General features: G+C 46.3%; 1 protein-coding gene across 6 annotated transcripts in view; it reads right to left on the reverse strand.

The window, feature by feature from the left end:
- The window catches only part of HNRNPUL1 (heterogeneous nuclear ribonucleoprotein U like 1), a 32813-nt gene that overhangs the window by 3661 nt on the left and 2763 nt on the right, over positions 1-26389 (reverse strand). For 3 of the 6 annotated variants that reach the window (XM_074369607.1, XM_074369603.1, XM_074369606.1), the window contains exons 2-12: positions 23500-23625; positions 21340-21493; positions 19456-19529; positions 17731-17870; positions 16060-16159; positions 14103-14215; positions 9420-9686; positions 7936-8058; positions 7715-7843; positions 1669-1837; positions 772-1056 (exon numbers count right to left, since the gene is read on the reverse strand). In XM_074369607.1, coding sequence (XP_074225708.1) covers positions 772-1056; positions 1669-1837; positions 7715-7843; positions 7936-8058; positions 9420-9686; positions 14103-14215; positions 16060-16159; positions 17731-17870; positions 19456-19529; positions 21340-21493; positions 23500-23620 — 1675 coding nt within the window. In that variant the 5' untranslated portion in view covers positions 23621-23625. Of the gene's footprint in view, positions 1-771; positions 1057-1668; positions 1838-7714; positions 7844-7935; positions 8059-9419; positions 9687-14102; positions 14216-16059; positions 16160-17730; positions 17871-19455; positions 19530-21339; positions 21497-23499; positions 23626-26389 lie in introns of all 6 variants that reach the window. The other 3 variants (XM_074369605.1, XM_074369602.1, XM_074369604.1) reach the window with 1 other exon arrangement.

The raw sequence follows: 26389 nt of genomic DNA on the forward strand, positions 1-26389 counted from the left end.
CCCAGAACCCTTCCCCTGACCAACTCCTACTGGCCTCTGGACCTTAGCTTAGACACCAGTATGTCAGGAAGCCTTTCCTGAGCCCTGCTCCCGTGCAGGCTGGATCGGGTATAAATGAACTCACAGTACTTTCCCATTCAGCCCAGAACACTTCTGGACCATCACTGAAGGGTGATAAAGTGTCTGGGTCATGGCTGTGTCCCCAGAACTATCCAGCACAAGACTAAAACGGAGTAGGGTATGCTTATTAAATCATGATCTTACACTTTATTTCAGAGATGGCACAACTTAGTGAATAAGAACTTGGGCTTTGGATCACCTGATCCTAGCTCTGGATTCAGCTAGATGAATCTTGGGCAAATTAACCCCTCCAAGCCTATTTCTCCATTTGTTTTAAAACCAGAAACCAAAACCAATTCTAACATTTGCCTTGTGCCAGGTCCTGAGGTGGGACCCAGAACTGGCAGTCAACTCAGTCTGGCCCCTCTTCTCAAGGAGCTCATGGTCAGATGAGGGGGAAAAAGATTCACAAAAATGACAGCAATGTGACATACACATAGGCAAGGGTTTCAGGAGCAATGTCCAGGGGAGCAGGACAGTGCGACAGTTTCCCTGAGGTCACAGACTCTTAATTTGTCTCAGTTCTCTACCAGAGTTTAGCCAACAGCTGGTGCCAGGGAAACTTCCATCTGCTGACTGAGGAAGGAGTCACAAAGCCCAACCCTCACCTGGGAACCGAAAGTAGGGAGAGCTCAGTGTGAGATGTCTCACCTCCTCGGTAGTTGCCTCCTCCACCGCTGCCTCCTCCTCGGTTTTGGAAGCCTCCTCTGTTGCCTCCGGGGGGACCTCGGTTGTCATATCGCTGGAAACCGCCGCCACCCCCACGGCCCCGGAAGCCACCACCGCCTCGGTTGTCAAAGCGCTTTTCAGGGGGTGGACCAGCCTTGCGGCCTTCTTCATTGTACTGCCTCACCAGCTTGTCTGCTTCCTCCCGCTGCAGCTCAATGAACAGCACCTCGTCCAGAAAGTCCCCAACATCTGGCAATGTGAAGTTGGCTAGGAGGCAGAGAGGGCCCCAGAGGGAAAAAGGAGAGGCGGTCAGTACCTTCTGAGGTCTGGTCTCCTTTACCCCCAGGACACTGCCCTGCCAGAAGGAAGGAGGGGACTGCCACATGAGCAACAGCAGCAAGACAGGGTCCCAAGCTCAGCCTCTTTGACAATGGTCAGGGGCTTACAAAGACCCTCTTCTCCCTTTCCTGAAGAGGTGGCTAAGCCCCACCAAACCAATGTTTTATAATGCAGGGAGCAGGCCAGACGGGTTCAGTCACCATTCTTGTTTTAACCGAGGCGCAAACTGAGGTTTCCTCAGTCAGCCCACCCAGTGGGTGCCAGAGGCAGATGCCTGTGCCCGTCTCTCAGCACGTGCTCCCACACATCTCCCTCCCCTGGCCCTAGGCCCATCTAGTCTGAAAATCCTGCCACAGAAGAGATTCAGGAAGCTTTTCCATTTACAGCTGTACAAGACAGTTCGGAAGGGACAAAGCAGAAGCAAAGAAAGAAAGAACAAGATCAAAAAAATTAAGGGGCTGGAGAGGGAAAACAGTGTAAGGTACCTTTTCCCTTAAGGACCCTGTTGCGATGTCCCTCTGGGAATCATTCATCTCCTACCTTTCATTTCTAAGACCGCGTGATCTGGGACATCCTTTCCTTCTTCATCAGTTCGCTTTATTGTTCGGTCTTTTAGGTCCTCATCAGTGGGACAAATTACAATAGCTTTGCGCTGGAAGCCTTCAAATGGTCTCATTTTTCGTCTCTGGGCTGACCCATAAACATTTGTCTAGGAGTAGGTAACAGAAGAGGCAAGAAATGGTATCAGTTGGTTTTTTTCCTCTGTGGGATGTTATGTAGGACAGGGACTGAGAAAAGGATACTAGTTCTCCTAAGCAGGGAAGCTCAGGAAACTGCTCTTCTTCACTTTTAAGATTCTTGAGTCCACCCTCACAAAATGAACTGACTTGGGAAAGCGGCTGCTGACAGTCACAGGACAAGGGATTCCAAATGGCTGGGCATTGCTACTACTTGTCTAAGTCTCAGATTTTTCCATCTGAGAGGCAGGGATCATATCACCTTCCTCCTGGCTCTGGTGAGGACCTGGAGATGTAAAAATGTCTGGTGGGGGGAGGGTACAGCTCAGTAGTAGAGTGCCTGCTTAGCATGCACGACGTCCTGGGTACCTCCCAGTACCTCCAACAAGGAATAAATAAATAAATAAACCTAATACCTCTCCCTTCCCCCACCCCCCAAAAGACTACATGTTCCATTTTAAGGGGAGAACGTATGGCTCAGTGGTAGAATGCGTGCTTAGCATGCATAAGGTGGGTTCAATCCCCAGTACCTCCGTTTAAAAGAAAACAAAAAATCTGGCGGGAAAGAAGTCTGAAAATATAGCCAACAGAACTGACACTGTCTTAGGAAAGGCTTCCCAATGGAAAGGACCAAGGAAAGTTACATTTGAGGAAAAGATGAGGCACAAGAGAGCGTCTTCCAAGACACAAGGAACAGGAAGCTGGACTGTGGGTCGGCCAGAGGCCAGGGACCCCAGTGCAGCCTGCTGGGAGATCTGGGCTGAGGGTGTAGCTATTCTCTATACCAACCAGACCTAGAGGCCCTGACACACACAGCAGGCGAAGATGCTCTTCCCTGTTCCCCAGGGAAAATGTCCCAACTTTGTTAAGGGGGCAGGGGGCAATGAGGGTGTGCGGTGGGCATACACATGCTGTAATCTGTGCCTAGAGCACTGGCCCAAGGAGAGGTCTTGAGCCACAAGTGGTTAAAAAGCACATCAGGTTACAAAGGAAAAGTTAAGCCCTCTCCCCCCTGATCTTCTTAGACTCCATTCCTAAAACCATAGCAAGTGGCATCTGGCCATAGGAAGATAGAATTTGGCTACCTCCAGCTAGAAAATGAGTTTTTTTTTCCTGGCACAAAAGCCAGAGTGGGTGGATGTGGCCCCAGCCATTCTGTGGACAACCCATCCCACTCTTTGCTTGCCCATAAGATGTGATCCTATTTTGATTCCTTTGAATCCTGAGGACATGGATAAACACCTCCTGGAGGTTTTCTCTGGGGGCAGACCTGTCCTGTCAATGTACTGATGAGGGGACAAAGAAGAAAAGCAACACTGCCAAGGGGGCTAGTCCCTGCAGCTTCATAATGGGAGGAATGGGGGCAGAGCAGCCTGAACTCATAAACTGCTGGCCCCTGTCCTGGGAAGTGGCTAGACTCAAAGTTGAAGGGATGGCTCCTCAGACACTTTGGAACTAAGGTGCTGAGAATCCTCTTGGTGACAGTTTTTAAGACTGCACCTCCTTTCCCTCACTCCTTGGCTTCAGGAAGGGAAGAAGGGCACCTAAGCCACGACAGCAGAAATGCAAATACTTGGCTTTCCTGGAGGAAGGGAGTTAGCTGTCAGTGGCTGTTGCCACAGCAAACAGTGAGGTCAGAGCCCCTGGGCTGGCCCAACACTGCTGTGGTCACTGGGGGCTGCTGGTGGCTGTTGCTAGGAGACCAGCACAACAGCTAGGTCAGCTTTTCCAGCTGTGTGGGCTCCCTCTCCGTAGCTCCTGCTTCTTCCAGTCCCACCCTGCTTGAAGATGCTGACTCTAAGGAGGTCTGGGGCTGTCTGTGTTCCCTGGCCTCCAGGCTACTCCCATTCCCCTGTGATGTGGGCCAAAGGGCAGGAATTGAGTTTTGGAGTTTTTTGGGTAGGAAGCCTGGGCTAGTTTTATTTTATGTATTTATTTTACAACATCTTATTTTTTAAACTGAAATATAGTTGATAGGAATTGGGTTTCTCAGAGCAGCTACATGGGGTAGTTTTGGTGTGTGACAGTCTGGGGAAGTGAGGAACAGAGCAGGCTGCTCACAGCCTGAGTTCTGTAAGAGTCCCACTGTCCCCTGTCCATTCTCACTTGTCCCCTGTCTGCAATTCAACAGGGTCAGACTGGCAGTAGGAAAAACCTGCCAGGATCCCAGAGGAGCAACCTTAAAGCTGGTGACAAGAGTTCACTCTGGGCTGAGTGAGCTAAACCCAGTGGAACAAACCACGTGTGCGGGGAGAGAATTGGCCAGTGTCAACAAAGGAATGGGCTGAGGCTCTGGGGAGGGTGGAGGAAAGAAACATCTTCTCCAATGCTTGTCAACAAGAGGTAATTTACTTTTGGGCCTCCACTGTAGCCCTCGGTTTCTGTTTCAGGCAAAGGCATGGCACCTGCCAACAGGGATGCAAAGCAGAACCACAACTGTACATTCTGAGGGTTAAGGCGAGGTTAGCAATGCTGTCTCATCCAGCCCTGCCTCTGATCACTGCCTGGCCTGGCTGTGGGCTGTTGCAATCCTAAGAGAATGCCTAGCCTGCAGACCTCAGCTCTAGGGGTGGTTTTGGCCCTCAAATGTGGCCCTGCAGAGGCCTTTTCAGAAGCTTCCAGGAGGGCAACTTTGCTGCCTCACACAGGGCCAGCTCCTGCTCTGCACCCAGGCTCAAGGCACCTTGATATGCTAGGGAAAGGCCAGCCAGCATCTCATTCCAGAGGTTTTCCATGGGCAACAGAGGACCCCAAAGAGCCACTTGAAGCAATATGGCCTTCTTTCTTATTCTCTTTGAGTGTTCCACAGCTCTAATACCCAGAAGATCTGAAGAGAATACTCTGGTCCATCATGGAATGTACTTAAAAGGTCCAACACACATGAAAGCTTGTGCCCAGTGAGACACATCCTAGGGTAAGGGCTGGGGTCCTGGCCAGACAAAGGCAGAATCCTGGCTCACTCAGGGTAGCCTGGCTTCTGCAGGCACATTCTCCTTCCCTCTCGAGGATGGCAGTTCTGAGGTCTAACTATGTCATAGGAGACCCAGAAGAGCCAAATGCAGGGAGGTCAGAGCACTTGGGAAAAACAGCTCTGGTCTGAGATCCAGGGACTGCAGGGACTTTGCCTGTAGTACCAGTCTCTGCTCTGGGAAGTTCCATCTAACTCAGGAGACAGCTCTGCATCAACTTGGCCCTCACTGCCAAGGCTGGTGGGGTGGGAAATGCCAGGATCTGGCCTGGGGCTTGGTCTGAATCTTCTACACATCCACCGAGGGTTTTCTGGATCACACTTTTGGGGTGTAAGCCAAAACAGGTCAAAACCAGTGGCTTTAGACCTCTTCCTAGGCCTCAATAACCTCTAGTTTCAGGCCCCCATCTGTGGTTAACCAGAGAACCGTCCTCTTCCACCTTCAGAGTTTAGGTTCTTTTGCCTCGCTGTTGGCTTAGAGCACTTGGCCTGACCTGCATGCTCCTCCATCAGGAGCCCTGAAGACCACAAGTTCACCTGGGACAGCCCAGGACGCTGTCCCTGAGCAAGCCAGCACAAGCCAAGAGGGCCAACAGTGAATATTTACAGTGTCAGCTTTTCTATGCCTGGTTGAGGTGCTGGGGGCCTGACCTCCAGAGAAATGATAGACAGATATGTTAAGATGATCTACTCCTTGGACTATAAACCTTTTTTACTGGACCACGTATCTGAAATGGGTTTCATAGATGATTTAACCAGCAAACTAAGAAAAAGACAAGCAGGGAATACTTGCTGGGGTATCCAAAAAAGGGATTCTCAGGGTATTAAAACACCACTGCTCGACCTTTCAGGACACTGAGTCCCTTTGGGGCGAAAATTCCAAAATGCCTTGACAAGAAAAATGGGGCAAAGTTGAGGCCAGGGTTAACAAACAAACAAAAGACAAAGTCTTCCAAGGGGAAGAAGCTGTCTGTATGCATTACTTATGGGGCTGAGCTGGGGCAGTACCCCTGGATGGCTCTTGGACTATCCTGTGCTCAACGTTTCCCCCACTGTAACTATATTCTAGACATTAGCCCAATTACTTTGTTTTTATCAAAATTTAGTATTATGGAATCATGTCCCGTCTTATTCACAAACATGAGTCTTCAGGCTCAGTTCCATGGTTTGCAGCACTGGTCACCGGATAAAGTACACCTTTTCATGTCTACCTTCCTGAAAAGCAGAGTAAATCTCACATCTCCCCCGTCACAGAAGAGTGCCAGTGGTGTTGCACAGCCTTTGCCAACTTTCAGTTTTCATTTCTAGTTTTCATCAGCAAACCAGATTTTCACTCTCAATACCTAACTATTCGGTGAGATCATCTAATTTGTCTATCATGATGAACTATTACCAGCCAGTAGCCCTTTTTCTTTTTAAAAGTAAGTTCTTACTATGTGCTCCTTTCAAATGTTGGCTATTGAGGCATCATTTTTCAACTGTAAATGGTGGTATATTATAAAAAGATATAATGCAGGAATAGCCAGATGGAACAGATGCAAAAGGCAAGGAAAATGGGAAGGGGCAGGGAGCTCCCATGCTGAGTGCACCACCTTTCCCAAATCTCCACTTGTTTACCAATCCAGAAGCTCCTGTTTAAATGTTTTGTATAAGCTGCTCACATCTAAGCAAAACACCTTGATCCCCTGAAGTTTCTAACCACCTTTCTGGTCAGCCAACTATCATCACCAGCTCAAAAGCCCTTTGAACTCATGGTAACCAAGTACTCAGGGTTACATGTATGGAAAGCAAACCCAGTAAGGCTGCCACGTTGGGTGTGCTGCTTAGTTTATGTATTTGCACACTCACAGGTTTTTTTGTTTTTGTTTTCTGGGGAGAGGTAATTAGGCTTATCTATTTATTTTTAATGGAGGTACTGGGGACTGAATTCAGGACCTCATGCACGCTAGGCATGTGCTCTACCGCTGAGCCACACTCTCCCCCAAACAGGTTTTTAAGAAAGCACAAATCCAAGGCTGAGGGGAACAGAGACTTGTTTGCACATCCCTAAATTTAGAATTTACCACTTGAAAAACCCTTCAGGACAAATGTCAAGGATATCTCACAGGTGGTAAATATGAGGAAAACATTACTCTGAGATAGGGATTTTTAACCATGTTCGGGTCACCCATATTTTTGAGACTGCTGAAAGCCACGGGCAATCTTCCTCCCCTAACTCAAAATTTTCTAGCTAAAAAAAGGACATACCTGCATCTGCATACAAAATTCTGTGTTTAATTTTGAAGGTTCCCAAATTGCCTGATGTTAAGAACCCTGCTTTTAATTGAAATTTGGTAGAAAATACATGACTTACACATGTACCTGACAGTCATAAAAACATGCTCAGAGAAGCTGAGACACACCTATTCTGTAGAATAACTAACAACAAACTCTAGCTTCTATGTGCCTGTCCCCATGTTAATAAGTAACATTTTGGGTACTATTATGATTGCCATTTTAAGGACTAGGAGGCTTAGAGTCAGAGGATGAAGCCAGCTAGCTGCCCACAGGCATGCAGCTAGAAGTGGCAGAGCTGGGATTCAAGCCGAGGTCTGTTCAGCTCAGAAATCCGTATCATTCCATTTCACTAAATTGCTCTCACCTGATGATGTTCTTCTGCACTGCTCAGGGCCTGAGCTACACCTGGATTACTGCCCCAGACCCCCCTCACAGACTGGACTCACAGAGCTGTGTTAAGCATCTGGAACTGCACCATCACATGTGGCTGACCTCTGACCAGCACTGCAGTCCAAGAGCATTATGGGGGAAAAAATACAAGGACAGAGGGGGATTCCTCGGGTACCCTCTCCTCTCCTGGGGCATGATGGTCACCAGTAAGTACCTGATCTAGGATATAGTTGCGTTTCTTGCGGGCAGCGATCTGGATGAGGCGGTTGAGGCACTGGGTGGCCTGCTGGATCAGGACATCCCAGCGGCCAGCATAGTTCCGCTGCCGGCGCAGGCCCATCACCTGTGGGCAGAGGGTGGTGAGGGGTGGGTAGTGCTGTTTGCTGAGCAGTACTCAGGGAATGGGAGGTAAATAAAGACCAGGGGCATACTTACCCGCATCTTATCCATGATGGCATTGGTACCCAGGATGTTGTACTTCTTGGAAGGGTTGGAGGCTGCATGTTTGATGGCCCACGTGGTTTTACCAGCAGCGGGCAGGCCCACCATCATCAGAATCTATAAGAACAGGACCAGGAGGGACACTTTGAAGCAAGAACAGCGTGAAGCATGGCAGCCTGGCACCACTCTGACTTGCCTGTGACCGTGAGGGTGACTCTAAACCTCAGGTCACCTCTGGGAAGTAAAAAGCATCTACCTCAAAGCACTGCTGTTGGAATTCAGAGATGAGGGTTGTCAGACTCTCAGCAGAGGGCCTGGCATGAAATGAGCACACAATCAAGTGCTGTTATTATGAGTATTTACATTTTTGTTCAGACAAGATTCAGTGGCCTCAGACAGGGAAGGGTCCAGGGAATAGGCACAAGGAGTGGTAGAACCTTCCCGGAGTCTCAGATGAGGACGACTGTACACACAAGGACATATGTCGTATTTAATCATTATGTTTAGAACTTGGCAAACACTGGATGCAACCTAAATGCCAACAATAGGAAAATGGTATGTGAGGCTACTAAGAATGAGTTTTAAAAAAGGTGTTGGGAGGTGGGGTGGGTGGGTATAGTTCAGTGGTTAGAATACATGCTTAGCATGCACGAAGTCCTGGGTTCAATCCCCAGCACCTCCATTAAATACATACATAAATAAATAAACCTAATTACCTCCCCCCACCAAAAAACTCCAAACAAAATAAAACGGTGCTCTCATAAAATAACATTAAGTGAAAAGGGCAGGATATCAAAACGCTTGTATCATGAGATCTCAATTACAAATGTGTGTGTGTATAACAAGCACCTAGCACAGCAAACAAACTCCAAAACTTTCAAAGGAAACTTCTTTGTGGATGATGAAATTATGGGAAACTTTCATTTCTTTATATTTCTTAATTTTCTAGAATAAACACAAAATCATTCATGTATCAGAAAAAATATTTCAGAACAAAGACCACTAGTACAGCTTCTGCAGCCAAATCAGTTCCACGCCCCGCTGCCATTCTTGTTCTCAGACAGCCCTGGCTTTGAGTGTGGAGCTGCACATCTCCTCCAAGAACTCGCCCACCAGGAAGTGCCTTTGCACCCTTTTCTGCTGGAAGGAAAGCCTCCTTTTCCAAGATTCTGACCTCACCCAAGGAGCAATGTGGCAACTTCCTTTTGGAATCTTTCCAAGATTTAGGTCTCTTACCTTAGCCCCTCCCTCTTTGGCGTAAGCCACACACCCACAACTCTCACCTCACTCTCACAGCAGCTTTCAACTCCAAGTCCAGCACGGAGGAGCCGGGAAGAGGCCCTTCCCCACAAAGGTTAGCCAGGCAGCAAGGCTGTGCTGTTTTCACCACACCTGGCTGCCCAATGTCTCCCCTCGGTCTTGGCAGCAACATGGTTCTGGAGAGGAGGCCACCAATTCAGGCTTCCAGGCCCACTCACCTCACACTCTGCCTTGCTCTTTGGTCCAACGGTGCCCCGGATTCGCTCGCTCAGGGGAAGGTGCTGGATGAAGGTGAAGCCTGGGAGGACAGAACAGTAGGGCTCCGCCCTCTGCCCAAAATTGAACTCCACTGCACAATTCTTCACCAGGACATGAGGGTAGAGGGCCTGACCCCCCAAGGCTTCCTTCTGGATTCGGAAAGCAATGCCCATCCACTTCCCATTTTTGGTGAAGGAAAGTTCCACGTCATTTCCACATTCAAAGTCCTAGGAGAAAAAGCCAAAGGAAGGTAACTACTAATGCTCAGCTTAAGGCACAAGTCAGAGAGTAGATGTAGGGAGTAAAAACAGAGCCAGCTTTCCAGATTTAAGTGTATCCCTCCCCAGCATACAGATACGTTGGGCAGCACCAGGGAACAGCTCAGAAAATGTGTAGCCCAAAGCTTGCCCAAGACCCAAAAGCTGGCCAATGTGAAGTGTATAATTTTAGGAAGCTCCAAGTATTTCAGTCTTGTGCCTAGTCTGAGATTGAGAGGAAGACAAAAGCAATCCTGTCTGCCCCCAATCCCAGCAAGATTAACAGATGGAAAGAAAGCCAAAGCAGGGCCTTTGAAGTCAAGTTCAGCTCGTACAAATGCATTCATTTATGCATTCAAGACGTGTTCCCAGTTCCTGTTCTTCCTGGTGTGTATGTCTACAGTGATCTGGGCCTGACAGAGCTCAGGGCCTAGTAGGGAATTGGACAAAGGACACTGTCCTAATTCAGTAAGAGCACCTCACAGGAGCAAGATTATCTGAGGAGGAACCCATAAACCAAGTACTGAACAATAAATGGAAATGAGCCAGGTTTGGTGCGGGAAGAGAGAGTTCTAAATAGAAGTATTGTTTTTGTACAGATCTGGCAGTGAGGCAACATAGGGTGAGACTGGCCGAAGCATAAAGAATGGGGTGGGGGGAGTAATTTCAGGTACAGCTGGAGAGCCAGGCAGGGACCATAGTTATTAACACAACAATTTATTGAGTCTTTACTGAGCAGCTGAAGTTTAGTGGTTAAGATTGTTTTAGAAGTTAGACTGCTTCAGTGCTACCATTTACTTCCTATTCAGTTTCCTTATCAAAAAGAGGGACCATGATAAGAATTTACACAGCATAGAGCTGTTCTGAGGATTAAACAGGTTAGTGTATTTACTACACTGTGAGCACACAGTGAATGGGCACTCTCACTCCAAGATGCCAGGTACTGTGCTCGGCTGAAGTAAAGGTAGGAGGCATGGCCCCTGCCCTCAATGTGTGAGGGGCTCTCTGTCACCTCAGGGATTTGGATTCGTGCTGACGGCAACAGAGCAGAGCCCCTGACTTGTTTCAAACTGGAGAGTGGCCTGGTCAAAACTGTGTTTTAGAGAGATCACTCTGGCTGCAGGGTGAAGGTTTACAGTTAAAGGAGACTCAAAACTTGGGATCAGACAACAAATAGAAGCAAAGGTTGGGTTCCTGATAGAAAAAGTACAAGATGTGGTATTCCTTCCCTCTTCATAGGGAGACCAGCTCGGGACTCGCCCTTTGAGAAGCTGTGAAAGCCCCTTCCCTAAAGGAGCTTCCTCACCACCCTCTTCAGTGCTCACATGGTACAGCTCTACACAGTCCTTTCTATCTGTTCCTCTGTAAGCGCCCACGAATTGAGACCATGCAGGGGAGGCATGCAGACATCTGTGGACTGAATCCTTTCTTGATTCCTGCAGCACGGTCCCTGCCCTGTCTTCTTACCCGAGGAAGAGTGGCCCAGGTCACCTTTCCTCTAACATGGAAATGAACATCATCAAGGTTTAACTTTCCTTTTGGCCATCAGCTTCACTACAGGAACTTACCATGTTGTACATAAATCAGTACCCTCAACTGACAAATCCACCACTGACAGGGCCATCTGTTGAAGAAGTAAGTGTTGTTGTGTCACTTCTGCTAAAATCCTCCAGGTGCCATACACTCCAGTGGTGCCTAGCATCATTCAGAGCGCACCATTTGTGTAGCCTCACTTCTCATATCTCTTTGTGTTCTCCCCGGGGCTCCAAATATTTCACTCCTTACGTTTACTGAAATGGGTTATACTGTTTTCCCTACCTGGAAGGCTGTTTTGTCCTTTCTGTTTCGTAAATATTGAGAAGTCAAGACCTGACACAAATGTTCTCCCTACTGGTTCCTTCAGGTCACTGATTTTTACATCTCCTGCAACCCCTCACTCTGAGCCTTTTAAAGTTATGGCATCCTTTAAACAAAGGAAATTGCACATGGAATCTCAAAAATAGAAGTAGAGGTGAATTGGCTGAAGCAAGACTCAAGGCCTGGAGTTCCAAAATGCCACACATTCACATAACCTCACGTTTGGGTGGGGCAGAGTCTGGGAAACACTGTCACGCACTGACAACACATTTTATTGCTACTACCTCTCTGAAGTGCAGTCTGACAATAGCTGTCAAAAATTAACAATACACCTTTGACTCAGATGTTATGCTTTCAGGAGTAAACACTACACCTATATTCCCACAAGAATGCAAAAATTATGTGAAAATTGCTCACTCCAGCACTGCTAAATGTGCTCCAATGGGGAAGTAGGAGAAACTAAATCACACAAGGGATCCATGTGTGGGGACCCAAAAGACTCTCCAAGATACTCTGGCAAGTGGGGAAAAGATAAGCTGTCATCGTAGCATTGATTTTTCCAGCAGATGACTTTCAGGTCCACCTACAGAAGACTGGCTAAATTACACCAGGGGAAACTGACACCTGCATCAGAATATTAGGCAACCACTAAATAAAAAGGTGAGAAATTAGTCAAATGTCCATTAATACATTAATAATATAGGACTGACTATATAAATATGGCAGATCCACACAATGACTACAGACTATATAAAAGAACAAAGTCCTCTAGGTAGTGATATTTTTTAAAATCTCTAAGATATATATTTAAGCAAAAAAAAGATGCGAATGACATATATGTAATATGCTGCCTTCTGTGTAAAAGAAGAAAAATAACAATCATCTTTCTTGTATTTTGATAAAGAAATCCTGAGTACCAAGAGGTTCACATGTAGGGGAGGATATATGTGAACCATGGGTGGAGGGGACAGATCTGAAGAAGACACTGCATAGCTTTCTGTATTTCTTGGTATTTTTGGAAACCATGGGAATTTATTAATTATTCAACAATGCTTTAAACTGAACTGGATCTATATTATCTGTGCGGACAGGGAAAGAGCCGAGGTTTACTGTTAAGTGGAAAAGAAAATCAAGTTTAGAACAGTGTGCAGAATATAAACATGCTTAATTTTTGTTCAAGAAAACATGCTTTTTATTAAAAAGATAATGAGGTTGTGAAAGACGAAGACTGAGAAACAGTTTCAGACTAAAAACACATGACAAGAGGATGTGATATGTGATGCTGGATTGGATCCTGAACCAGAAACCAAACTGCTCTAAAGGACATGGTTGGGACAGCTGACAAAATTTAAATGTGGACTATGGAGCAGGTAACAGAATTACCCAATGGTAAATGTGATAACTGTACTGAGGTTTATCCTTAAGAGATGCATGCCAAAGTATTAAGGAACGAAGACACGATGTGGGCAATGTACTCAAACAGGTCAGATAAAAATCAATATACATTTGAGAAAATGGTAAAGCAAATCTTATAATTTGGACAAGGCTCTGTGAGAATTCTAATGGCTTTTAAGTTTGAAATTATTTCAACATAAGAGGTAAAAGGAAACGGGGTGAAAAACAGAGAACATGTGTACAAATATGAGGAAGAGAGAAGAAGACCAAGAGGAAGGATCCACCTAAGTAACTCCTTTTTGGGGCTTCATGGCACATTTTACAAACATCTACAACTCCTAGTGATATCGGCGTTAAGCTGTACTTACTGAGCACTTGGTATGTGCCAGACATTGTTGTAAGTGCTTCTACTGGGTTAACTTAGTGACCTACATGAAATTCTCAGAGAGATGCAAAGATTCTCGTCTGGAAGGAACTGAAATGCAGGGAGGGTAAGTTGTCCAGGACTGTGAGTGGAAGAGCAGGGACTGGGTCCGGGTCTAGGGAATCTGGTCCAAAGCTGACAGCCACACTCCACAGCACTGTGAGTGTTGGTCACTGCTCTTAGGGACTGAAGTGCAGCAGCAGGTCAGGTACCCTCTATCTTTTTCTGTTTTACATCCTCCCCTGCCCTTTTAAAAGGCAACGCAGGAAGCCTGACTTAACCAATGTGAAATGAAGGAAGGGAGAAGTTTTGGGAAGAGATGATGCCAAAGTGAGGCAAGAGTCAACATCACTGCCTTCAAGAGCAGAAAGTCTATTCCATAGCAAAGAAAAATAAGAAATTCCTGGGTTTGTTTAGAAAACGTCTCTCTTATCTAGGAATGGAGGAAGGTTGTGCACACTTGATGCCCCAAACATCTTCAGGGTGCCATCTGACAGCTTTGCACAAAAGACCTGAAGGGGAAGAATGGCAGAATTTTGCACAAAATGACTGAAAACATTCCAGTCTGTCAGAGACACAAAGAGGTATGGTGAGAGTGGCTGGACATGGGACAGACGATGGACAGAGGTATTATGAGAAAGAAGTCTGCAGGTTGAACTGATAGGACCAACATTTGGTTCTGCCAACTCCCACAGGCTGCCAGCACTCACCGCAAAGCAGCCAATCACATCATTCTCTGCAAACTTGTCTCCGTAGTTTTCAAACCGGCTATTGGTGGACTTCTTCCCAGTGCCTCCATAGCCATAGGAGAAAGGCTCTTCGCCTGACGGAAGAAATAGGCAAAGGCAGGTTAAACCTGCGATGGTCACAACAGCCTTTATGGCTGTCACATACTTTTTAAGAAAAAAAAAATCACTTTCTTTACTAGTGTTACTAATCAGATGCTTTTTGGGGGGAAAGGTAAGGAGGTTCCGTAGAAAGGAAGCACTTCATTATGCAGAACTTCTGAGGTCTTGATGGGTTTAGTTTGTTAAATCTGGGCGTAGGAGCTGAACTGAACTGCTTTGCATAGAAGGGGAGAATTTGGAAAGACAGGGAAGAGGGAAGAGAGGAGCTGGGATAGAGGAAGGCTGTATGCTGAGATGCAACCCTTCCCTGTGACACTCAATATTCAGTCAAGTCTACTAATGGTGTCAATTTTTGGTGCCAGTGAGTTTTGGTCATAAAGTAGTGAAGGGGCTGCACTTCTCTCCTGCAGACAATGAGGTCTAAGCCCTAGGAAAGGTACTGGATTTCCTTAGGCTACAGAACCAGGGGCTGAAGCAATGTGAATCTGATCCCAAGGGCCCTGGCTGACATCTGGGTTATAGACAAATCCTAGGCTAGGAACCCAAGGAGCATTCTGCCAGAAAACCAGGAGCCAACAAGCATGAATTCCAGGCCCAGTTCCTGTATGAACCAGCTGTGTGACCCTGGACATCTGCGTGACTGTTCTGGGCTTTGTATCTTTATCTGTATCAACTACCCTTCACTTACATCTCAAAACTGAAACAAAAATAAAAGGTGGCATATGAATCCTAAATTAAAAAGTGCTAATGCATATCACAATGAAAACTGTACACTCCTTTGGACCTAGCATTTCTACTTTTAAGGACCAGTCAGATTAATTACACACAAGGACAGCTCAAGTGTTTAATAGCAAAAACCTGCAATCAACTTAAATGGTCTACAAAGCATTTATAAATAAGTGATACAACTATAAAATGAAAAATTATGCAGTGGTCAAAAGAGCTATACTTATTTACAAAAATATATCCATCAGAAGTTCTCAGAAATGTCCACCGAATAAAACCTAACTCTCAACTTAAAAAAAATTTATATATACATCATATACTAAGTAGGAAAGAGCAATCAGGCAACAAACAGAATAGTACGCATAATATACCCCATTTGAGATACGCAAAGGACACAGGAGCGTTTCAGAAGACCACACGTGAAAATGTTAACACTGGTTATCATCTCACAGTCTAGGGGCATTTCCATTTTTACCCTCTATAATGGCCTGAATTTTTACAAGGAGCTCACGTTATTTTCATAATCAGAATGTATATATGACCAAGGAAAGAGGTCTCAGTATTGGTCACTGAAATCAGTCACTTGGGGTCAGAACGTCATTGAGGCCTGGGGTCCTATGAAAATTCAAAACCTCCCAATTGGCAGCCGCTGCCTCTCTCTGTCAACCAGCCCTGGCCCCACTGATCTCTGATTTCTCTTTTACTCAGGGTTAGGCTCGGGACAAAAAATCTCAGCAGAACTTAATGGGGCCTGAGGAACTTACTACATTCAGCATAGTTTGAGAACAGGGGACAACTGATCCTTTTTTTTTTTTTTTAAAGGGAACAGTTTTCTAAAGAGACCTTTGGACCGTCTTCTTAAAGATTAAGGATAAATTTTCGGTAGAAAAGTTGTCATATGACTGTGATCTTCCAGTCGAAACTTGTATGCCTGAAGTTGGGCAGTGGCATATACCTAATTCTTGTGTCTGTTCCACCCTAGGTAGTTCCGTTCCAGGTCCAACGCTGGGAAGAGAAGCTTAGGAAGCGTGAGAATCCAGGGACAGAGCCACTTGCTCTACTCTTCTGGATTGCTTGACTGATCTCCCCTTACCTAGCTGCGTGCTGCAGGAGTCCAGGGACCAACCGATACGGACAACGTGTGGGTCTGGCTCCGTAGAAGGGAGGTGCTTCACAGAGATTTCCTCATTGATCTGGGGACAGAGAACAAGAGGGCCCAGAATTATTCTCTGGAGGCTGGTGGGTTACAAGGCAATACAGGAGGGAAGTGCACAGACCGCAAAAAACAGGAATGGTTTTTGTTGCTGAGGAAAAGGTATTTAAGCTGCTCTGAAGAGCCTGTTATACTGAAACCAGGGCTTCCAAAAGGCTCTGGAGAGTGCAGGGCCAGAGACAGGTATTTCAAAACACAGTTTTTTTTAGTTTTAACACTTGCTGCAAGGGAAACAGGGACTGAACACCTGTTGTAGAAACATAAATTGGTACAACGTCTTTGGAGGGCACATGCTCTATAACCAAGCAATTCAACTTCCAGTTTATCCTGTAACTACACACAAAAATACTCAGTGTGGCATTGTTTATACGACAGAAAGAAAGGAAGGGAAGAAAGAACCATCAATAAGGCACTGGTCACATTATGGCACATCCAAGCCACAGAATATGACACAGCAGTTAAAAATGAGGCAGGGGATATACTGGTATAGAAAAATGTCCAAGATATAGTACTAAGTAAAAGAAGCAGAAAGAATAAAAAGCGCCTTCTGACTTAACCTCTAATTAAGTTAGAGGTTAGACTGCCTATTTATCTGTACTTGTTTGTGGCTTTTGGAAAGTTACCCTATTTCACTGACTTCTGGATGTACATTTTTCACATTTTAACATCCCCCAAATCCGGATATATCTTACAATTGATGTGATAAGAAAGCACTGTGGCAGTTTAACTGGCAGCATTTCTTTATGAGTAGCACACAAAACAATGTGCAACTTAGAATTAATGGTCTTAGCCAATCAAATATGATAACCCTTGGTCTCAACTTTCACCTCTAAAAAATGGGGATAACAGTATCTATTTCATGATGATACTGTGAGGATTAACGGAAATAACCATGTAAAGAACCTGGAGTATCTATCATATGCAAATACAAATACAATCATAAATAAGTTTAAATATACAAAGTCTATACAAGAAATTGTTAACATGTAAGTTATCTCTAGAGGGTAGGATGGGGACTGGGAGGATGTGAGTATAACCTTGCTTTTTACCCTATATTCTGTGCCATCTGAACTTGTGTTATACACGAGCATGTGTTATTTTCATAAACATGACATGAAACTGTGGAGAGATCATGGTAGAGGATGGCCTGATGGCAGAAGCTTTCTTTGCCCAGCTCTCCCTCTGGCTTCCATTTAATTGGTGTTGCCCAAATCCATTCTTTCTAGCCCACTTTTTTTCCAAACAACTCCTTTTCCCAGTTCTGCAAACATGTCACCTCTAAAATGGTTGGTTGTATAATACCTGGGTCAAATCCCACCAAGGAAAATATGCTTGATGAAGCAATGTATGGTCGGCCTGTTTTTCCCATATAATGTTTAGCAATGGTATAGTTCTCTTGAATTCATTATATATTTTTTTTGTTTGGACACAAAGTCTATTTTCAGTCAAATCTCTTCTGCTATCATGGCTCTGAACAAGGTGGCTGGTGATAGGCTATTCCAAAGGATGGACCGGCTTTCTGTCCCTGTCTCCTCTGTTGTTCCCACTCACCTTCATCTCAAAGCACACACGGCCCCTTCTGACCCCATAGCTGGCACGGGCTCCTGACCACAGGTATGCAAAGCCTTCAATTGTGAGTGGGTAGCCACTACTCCGGTCTCGGGCCACCTTGAAGTGGAGATCACAGTTATCTGTGGAAAACAAAGGCTGTAGTTGGCTGATGTTTTAATGGTCCCAAGAGAGAGACAGGCACTGGCAGAGGTTAAGTTCCCCAAGAGTGTTAGCCAGGAGTACACAAGCTGACACATTGTGGGGATAGGTTCATGAGAAACCAGCTATACCACCTTACCATTCTCCCTTTTAGTAGAAAGGCCCTGGACTACTGACAACTGGCCTGCACAGGATGAAAGCAACCATTTCACATAGGAACTAGGGTTCTTCATCTGGTTGGGGTTCAAGGATGGCCATCAGGGGGACCCCTAGAAACTGTACACATGCCTTTTATGGAGATGTATGCTTGCTAGTAAGAGGATTCCATATCCTCACCAATTTCAAGGGATTTTAGAACTTAGGAAAGGCTAATCCCCACTGCCACACATTTCAACCATCTTCTGTGCTAACTATGTGTGTGGGAGCCAGACTCGTGCTGCCAACAGCTGAACAAACATCTGACCCTGATCCATACTCACCACCCAGGACCACTGTCAGGTGCACCACAGGCTCCCACCTCCTCATGTGGGCCCAGGGCTCTGCTGCTGTAGCTTGGACTCTCCCTACCTTTTAAGGAGCCTCTCATGCCTTCAGGAGAGTCTTTCCTGATCATCTCATCCAGTAGGCTTTCTCCTTTCTCAAAAGGCTGAGTGCCATGGTCTGTACATTTGGCATTTAATCTAATCAGATGTTGCTTCATGGACCACTGCCACCCAACTTTAAAAAACATTTGGCTTTACTCTGGGTATACTGTCTTTGAAATCTTGTGATAGAAGAGACTGTACGAGATGTCTTTACCTCTTCCAAAGTATGCAGCCACTGCTCTATAAACATGAGTTATGAAAAGAAACACACGAATGAACTGCTGTTAACGTTCTGCTCTGCTGAAAAGCACAGTTCTCAGACCTGACTGGGCTTCTGGGTGCATTTATAAACTTGGATTCATAGGCTCTACACTTAGATTCTGTCTTAGGATGTCTGAGGAAGAACAAGATCTCTATATTCATTCCCCCAGGAGTTTAGATGTACAGTCAAGGGGAATGCCTCTTATTCAGAGGAAAAAAAACTGAACTGGAGGACAGAGAGCATAGCAAGCCAGGTTAACGCCTGAGAAGGCAAAGCAGCACTGATTTTACCAGGAACTTGAGCAGCTGATGGAAACTGGGGAAATGGCTGTCAAAGAGTTAAGTTTCCCCAGCAGCACTCAGGTTCCCTTCCTGATTAGACGACAACCCTCTGTATTTACAGGGTGTTCAGGGTTTTCCAAATGGCACTTGTATCCACTCTGATGAGTGTCACTGAAAGTTCTCTGAGGTATCAGGGCTGGATTACTCCTCCCTGAAGAGAAGTCCCGAGAAGTAGAATGACTTGCCCAGAATCTCACATCTAGAGCTGGGAGCAGAATTTCTGCCTCCAAACCAGCACCCTTGCCCCAGAGCTGCCGTTTCTCACATCAGAACTAACACTGGCTCTGGATGGTACTGGGCAGAGATTCTGTGAAGGTCAAGGTACAGTTTCCCAGTACTGACTGGAAGGCGGAATCAGATAAAGACTCCAAGGACTCACATGTGTCGATGGCAACAAGGGTGTCGTCAAAGTCATCTTCATCCTCTTCAGCAGGAGGCTGAGGAGAGCGGCCCCTGTGTCATAAAGAAGGATTAAGTCACACAAGAACAGCTGGACAAGCACAGAGGAAGGGAACTGAAGGTTCTGCCGGAATTTATAAGTGGCTTTCAGGCTGCTTCCTGGATTTCAAGTTCTTCCCGCAGAGGTTAGCAGAAGAATTCTGGAACCCTATATCCTTGCAAGGAGAGCACTGACTGTTAACTCCTAATGTGGGGACAGAGACCGGAGAGGGTGTGCTCTGTTAGGAGGCCATCAGAATCATTTATAGAGCTTTTTCAGAGACTCTTCGCTCACACTCCCAGATTCTGATTCATATCATCTACATGCGCGAATTGCCTGTGTACTGGACTCTGTTACTGATGGGAGGCTATGGTAGGGTACTGGGCCAGGAAGGGGAATGTATAAAAGCTAGACAAACACCAGTTATTACAATCTGTCCACATTCCAGGCTTTCAAAAACTCCGTATCTGAAAGGTTTGAAATGACCCATTTTTTTCATTCTTTCTCTTTCAAAAGTGTCCTAAATTATGAACGAGATTCATTCCAACCAAAATACTAAAAAGGGACTATATGAAAATACTGCTGGTTTCCAACGTATAGAAATAAGAGTAAAGGATAGAAGCACGGGGTCTAATGCCCAGGGTCCTGCCTAGGACAGTCTGGATGACCTTCATCCACCATATGCCCCGATCGGGTCCCACACCCATCAAGCCACTGGCACTCCCCCAGCAGCAGGCTCCCATCTGGTGGAAAGCCTTTCCACCCTGCCAGTCCAGGGCTAGCACGAAGCCCAGTATGAAGAAGCAGCTCATCACATGGTGAGTCCATCCTAGGAAGCTTTCTCTGCCACCCCTGGATGAAACCAATTGTTCTTCCTCTGCTCTCTGTCAGTAAGTCGCTCTAGGCCTCTGTTCTGTAGGAGTCAGTGAGAGCAATTCATAAGAGGTAGATTCCATCTCCTAACATTAGCCACAGCCATGAGACCTAGGCCCTGTCTTAAAAAAAAAGTCACAAGCAAATTAGAAGAGTGACTCCACCAGATAGGAAATAAAATGTGTCAGATGACCAGCCACAATGAGGAGAAAATAAGTGGTCATTCCTAGTTTCTGTGATGTGATTAGAAAAGGCCTCACACAGGAGCTGAAGGAGGAAAGGTGGGAGGGGTAGAGATGGGACTGGGGTGAAGGGAGGGAAGGGTTGTAAAGAAAGGGGAAAAGAAAATGACCAGGGCAGAGGCCACTGTCTCCCATGAGCTCCTGACACACCCACCCTGACTACCTACCTCAATAGACTGTGGCTTACTAGTGTGTATGTGTGTCTCAATCCCTATACTGGGAACAATAGAAGGCGAAACTCACTGCTGAAAATCATCTGTGTGTCTCCAGTGTCCAGCCCAAGGGTGGGCAACTTGTAAAAGCACTGAGTGCTGATGATAAATGAATGAGTAGATGGCTGGAAGGGGTATGTTTGGGAGTAGGTCAGCAAATAGATCTTTCTTTCAATGGAGGAGTATCAAGCAACCGTTAAGGACAGGACACTGTGCAGGACTGCAGGGCAGTGGGGCAAAGGACTGGAAAAGCAGATTGAATCTCACATGTAAACACAAGGTGTTTGGACTTCACCCTCCAGGTAATGGAAAGGGAGGGACTGGGGGAAGGACCAAAAGTTTAGCAAAGTTGAATCTGATAGTGAGTGCAGGAAGGACTGGTGGAGAATGTAAGGGCAGGGAGAACTCTGCCCCTCCTGGTTAGTACAAAGGTTCCAGCAGGTGCCGGGCTACAGACGTGGAGACCTACTGGACAAAGGGTTGCCTCACACACCCACCTCCTATCCTCTCGGTGCTCAAAGTACCCCCGTCCCCGGTTTTCTTCATAAGGCCTCTTGCGACTCTGGAATTGCTGTCTGTCTGGTTTGAGTTGAGATGAATCGGGTGGGAGGAAGCCAGTGGGTGCTTCTTGCTTCATCTCTGTCTTCACTTCTACTGTCAGGACAAATTCAGATGGTCAAGACACTCAGAAACTCCTCAGCTATCACTTTTCTGGTCCCCTTTACTTCAGGAGGTATCGGCAGGATCCTGACTACAGTGATGAAAGTCTAGGCACAGGCAGCTTGCTGGGTTTAATGGAAGCCTGCTGAGGGAGCAAAGAAGGCTGAGCTGGAGAACAAGGCTCTCCACAGGGAGGCTGAGGATGGCCATCTAGGCATATCAGCACTGACAGTTGATGGCGTGACAGATGTCAGTCAGATAACTCTCAGGCTTCATGGGGAGGGAGAGGGGACTTCAGCACTAACCAAGGACAAGTTCATTAAGGGCCTACCCAAAGGCGAAAGGCTGCCTTGGCTACTTTGCCAAAGGCCCCATAAAAGCTGGCCTGCACCAAGTGGGAAGGAGCCCTAAAAGATTTCTAAGATCCGTTTAAACTCTGCGATTCCATGATTCTACATTCTCCAATTTCTCCTCCCAAAGAACCTCCACTTCAGTTCTCACAAAGCTTCTTCAATCTAGCGATGGAGGGGGGGAAGGTCAACTCAACAGTGTTGTGGTCCCACAGGTAATTTAACCAGCTCTAATCTCTCTACCACAAAGTGCAGAATTACTTCAGAAGGGACGATCTGCACATAAGCCAGCCCTAGGTGTTATGGCCTCAATTAAGTCACACCACAGATAGGAAGTAAGGATGGGATAACATGCTGTGGACCATAGGAAAGTCCCAATCTCACACAGACTCCAAGAATCAGTGCCTAACCAAGAGCAAACTGTGAATTCAGCCTCTCCTCATTTCTCCCACAGCACCTATGCCTGATGCTGTGGATCACTCACATCTACACATTTCAACATTCAAGCCACTCCCTGGCTTTGGCATGCAGATCAACTCTCTCAGAGAAGGCTCCTGGTTCTCCAGGGTAGAGATGGTATTCACTCATGTAAGAAAGCTTCCATGGTTCCCAGCACATTGCTGGGCTCACAGGAGGCCCCGATAACCATCTGTTAATAACAGCAGAAAAAAATACTCTCCTTGGGCCAGATGATCCTACAAGTCTCACAGAGCCTGACACAAATCTATGGTTTAACCTACATTCATTAAAATCCTGAGCCACCCACAAGAAAAGTCTGGAGATTTCAGTTTGTGGATGAATCAGGATAGAATTAGATAGAATCAACTGGATTCACTACGAAAAGGCACTGAGGCCACAGCAGAGTGAAAGGAGTACAAGACAGTCAGTCCCGGCTCTATCATTACTCAACAGTGAGACTTTGCTTCCCAAACAGTAGGACACACTGGTGAGGGATGCTGCTTAGTAACCAAGAGCAGTGGCTCAGGAGCCAGTTTCCCATGTTCTGACCTCAGCCCTGCTACCTCCCCCATCTGAAAAATGGGGAGAGGGGGATTACAATTGTTTCTCAAACTGGCATTACAGGGAACCCTGTTCTACAAACACACGTGCACACGTTTGGGAAACCCTGGGTTTAAACAATGTGACACAGGGTTTTTTTTTTTCAATCCTGGGCTTCTCAGAGTCTTTAGTACTCTAACGAGCACAGTGACTCTCCAGAGGTGGTATACCATATGTTGCTTTTTCCGGATGTGTCTGACCAACGAACTCTTTTCTAAGATGTCTCTAGTATGATTTCCTGAAACAATGTTATTCAGAACATGGGAAACACTGGACTACATTTAGAAGGCCCTGGCTTCCACACTCTAAGATTCTAAGTAAGATTCAAGTATTGGCCCCCAGGCCAAACTCTCTAGGATGTTGGTACCAAGATTTGGAAACAGACACTTTGAAGACACCCCTACTCCTAACACCTGGGAATGAGACTAAGTTCTTTCCTTCAAAAAACCTTGCCAGACTGACAAAGCCCAAATGGACTGCCCAAGAGGAAGATGCAAAGTCTCTTCGAGAAGAGAGGCCCCAGGCAGAGGGTAAGGGCCACTCACATATTGATTCTATTTCCTTCAAAAGAAATACCTGCTTTCCTACCTGGGCGATAGGTCTGCTGCTGCTGCTCCATTTCCAGTGGTCTCCTCTCGTAGCCTGACTCGTTCTCTTGCTTGATGACCTGGGTCTCATAGAATTGGTTCTGCCTGGTAATATTGTCCATGACATCTTAAAACAAAAAATGGCCAGTCAGAAGGGTGCTTCTTGGGACCAGGGGTGGCATTTTAATGCAACACAACACCATCCCCACTGGGGACAGCCTGCTAAAGGCTAAAAGGTATACAACACCTTCAGATGGAAACCCACCTATGCAGTAAGGGGCCCCAGTTGCCTGAGGACGTGCCCTCTTGCCCCTCAAAAGGTTGGAGATCTATCTGTGACTGGGTTCTAAGAAATCCCAACATACAAAACCAAATGAAGCAGAACTGCTCCAGCTGAAGCAAGGAAATGGGACAATCAGAGGAGTCCAGCTTGACTTCATCCTCTAAGTCCCCACTAGGGCGGGGGTGGGGGGCAGCTCCAGACACCTGGGACTCCATGGAGCACAGTTTAAAAGCCACCAGCCAAGCTATTCTCTGACATGGTATAATGCTTAGGGAGTTACCTTCAGAGTACAACCTTAAAAATTGTTCAGATTACAAACCAGTCCTCTGTCCAACCGAATTCACTATCTCCACCTGCATAGCCAACCCTCTTTAAAAATCTCTTCCACCTTAAAATAGCTGTAATGATAAGGGGTAACCATCTCAGATGAAGGGGAGATGGGGAAGAAATGAAAGGAACTGTTAAGAAAACAGGAGTCATGATAATAGTGGCCTCCGTCTCATTAGAGGTAAGTCCTAAAATCTTTGGAGTTAGGTGGATGAGAAGGGTTTGGGGAAGGTGTCCTGTGGGTCCAAGAGGAGCTTAACTGAAGTGGGGCAAATAATAATACCAACTATTCACGGAGTGCATACTACACACCAGATGCTGGGAGACAGCCGAGAATAAGCTTACCTCACTGAAGCCTTCAGTTTAGTGAGATAGACACACATTAAACAAATACTTAAGCACAAAAATTATGATCATGTTAAGGGCTACAAAAGAAGTACAAGGGGCTGAGACCAGGGATTCAGAAAGTAAAAAATAAGCCTCAACTCAAAGAATACACAGGTGATAATTCAGTGATGAGAATGGAGAAAACATTCCTGGGGTTGAGATAACACATGTGAAAGCTCAGAGGTGGGATTAAAACCTGAAACTTCCTCAAGGAGAACCCTGTAGTCAAACCTAAAGAGAACCTTGGAAACCTAGGGTGAGGAGTAAGCAGGTTCTCCGCCCCAGGGGCAAGCTCTGCCAGGTGCCTCCAGGGCCCTAGTGGTGGCTGTGCCAGGACCAGTGAGGCAGAACCACAGGGAAGAAGAGACTATTCTGCCGCCTACTAACTGACTGGATCCTTTCTCAGAGGACAAATATATCTGGGCACAAACCAGGTGCAGCCCAAAGGGAGGAAAAGTCACAGATCACGTGGTTTGCTACAGGTCTGTTTACCAGGGCTGAAGGAAGGGTTGGAGAGGGGTATAAAGAGAGCTCAAAGGATTTTGTCATAGGGAATAGGGGAGAAAGGAAGAGAGTATCTCCTTAATTAGAATACAGGGGGCCCTTTCAAACCATTCTGTTTCTTTCAAGCTCTAAGCAGTGTTCTTGCCACAAAAGCCTCACATCTCTCTTTCTGAGGATCTTTCCTGTGCTCACAGAGGCAGCCTCGCCCACAGAAGGTATGATTCTGGGGCCCTTCTCTGCTAAAACATCCAAGTCGGAATAATAGGCAGGTCCAGTGCTAAGCCCCTTACACATGTGATCTCATTCATAACAATCCTGGGGGCACTATTATTATCCCTACTTTACACACAAAGAAAACAGAGCTCACAGAGGTGAAGTTACTTGCTCGAGCCATGGAGCCAGATTTGAAACAAATTTGAATCTAGAGTCTGTGCTCTAAAGCACCTCACTCTTTTGGAGACACTGGGTCACTGGCCCTTCTTCCTAGGCATTCTTGCCAGGGTCTTGCCTGCCCTAGACAGGCACACTGGGCCACTCCTCCTTCCCTCACAGATCTACGAAATAGACAGTACTCTTCACAGCACATGGGTCCTAGTCAATGGCCCTCTACCCCAAATCTACACTCAGATTACCCTGCTCCAGAAGATCCCATCTCTCTTGAACAAGAAAACACCCAACGTCAACCCCAAATCTAGTCTCTTCCCTGACCCTGTTGCTCACCTCATTCCCTCTTAGCCCCATGGCTCAGGGTATCTTCTTTTCAGAGAAATAACACAAACTCTGGATGCCAGAGTCCTTTCCACTTACTCCTCAATCTCTCCGATCCCCATTCCCTAGTCCTGCTAGAAAGCCACCCTTTTTAAACTCCAGATTTACTCCCTCCCATACCAGGGTCTCCTCTATTTAGAAAATCACAGACCTACTCCATCCCCTCTCCTTCAGTCATACCTTCTGGCTGATGCAGAGATTCCCTGCTACCCCATGAAGCCCCCTCCAATCCCCAGGCACACAACTATTTCTGGGGACCAAGGAGCCCTCTCGTGGAGATGCTCAGCCCCAGAAACACTCCCTCTACTCCACCCTGAGGCCCCCAGCCAAGTCAATAGGTTTTCTTTCACTTTCCACATCCTACGTGCTCTCCTCTCCCCTATATCTGCCAGATCAGCTACATACTCCTGTGCTGGACACAAGAATTCTCTATCCCCCAGATACTCCATTGACTTCAAACTCCACCAGCTTATTATCTACTCCATCCCACTCCCAGCTACCTTTATTCTCCAAACAACCTATACTATTTACAGTGGCCACTGTGTTACGTTCTCAGAGCCTTCCGAGCTCTAGACCTCCAGGTCCCTCACCCAGTGAATCACCCTTCTGTCCTCCACCAGCC

This window comes from Camelus bactrianus, chromosome 9, assembly GCF_048773025.1.
Source record: "Camelus bactrianus isolate YW-2024 breed Bactrian camel chromosome 9, ASM4877302v1, whole genome shotgun sequence".
In the NCBI taxonomy this organism is placed as follows: Eukaryota; Metazoa; Chordata; class Mammalia; order Artiodactyla; family Camelidae; genus Camelus; species Camelus bactrianus.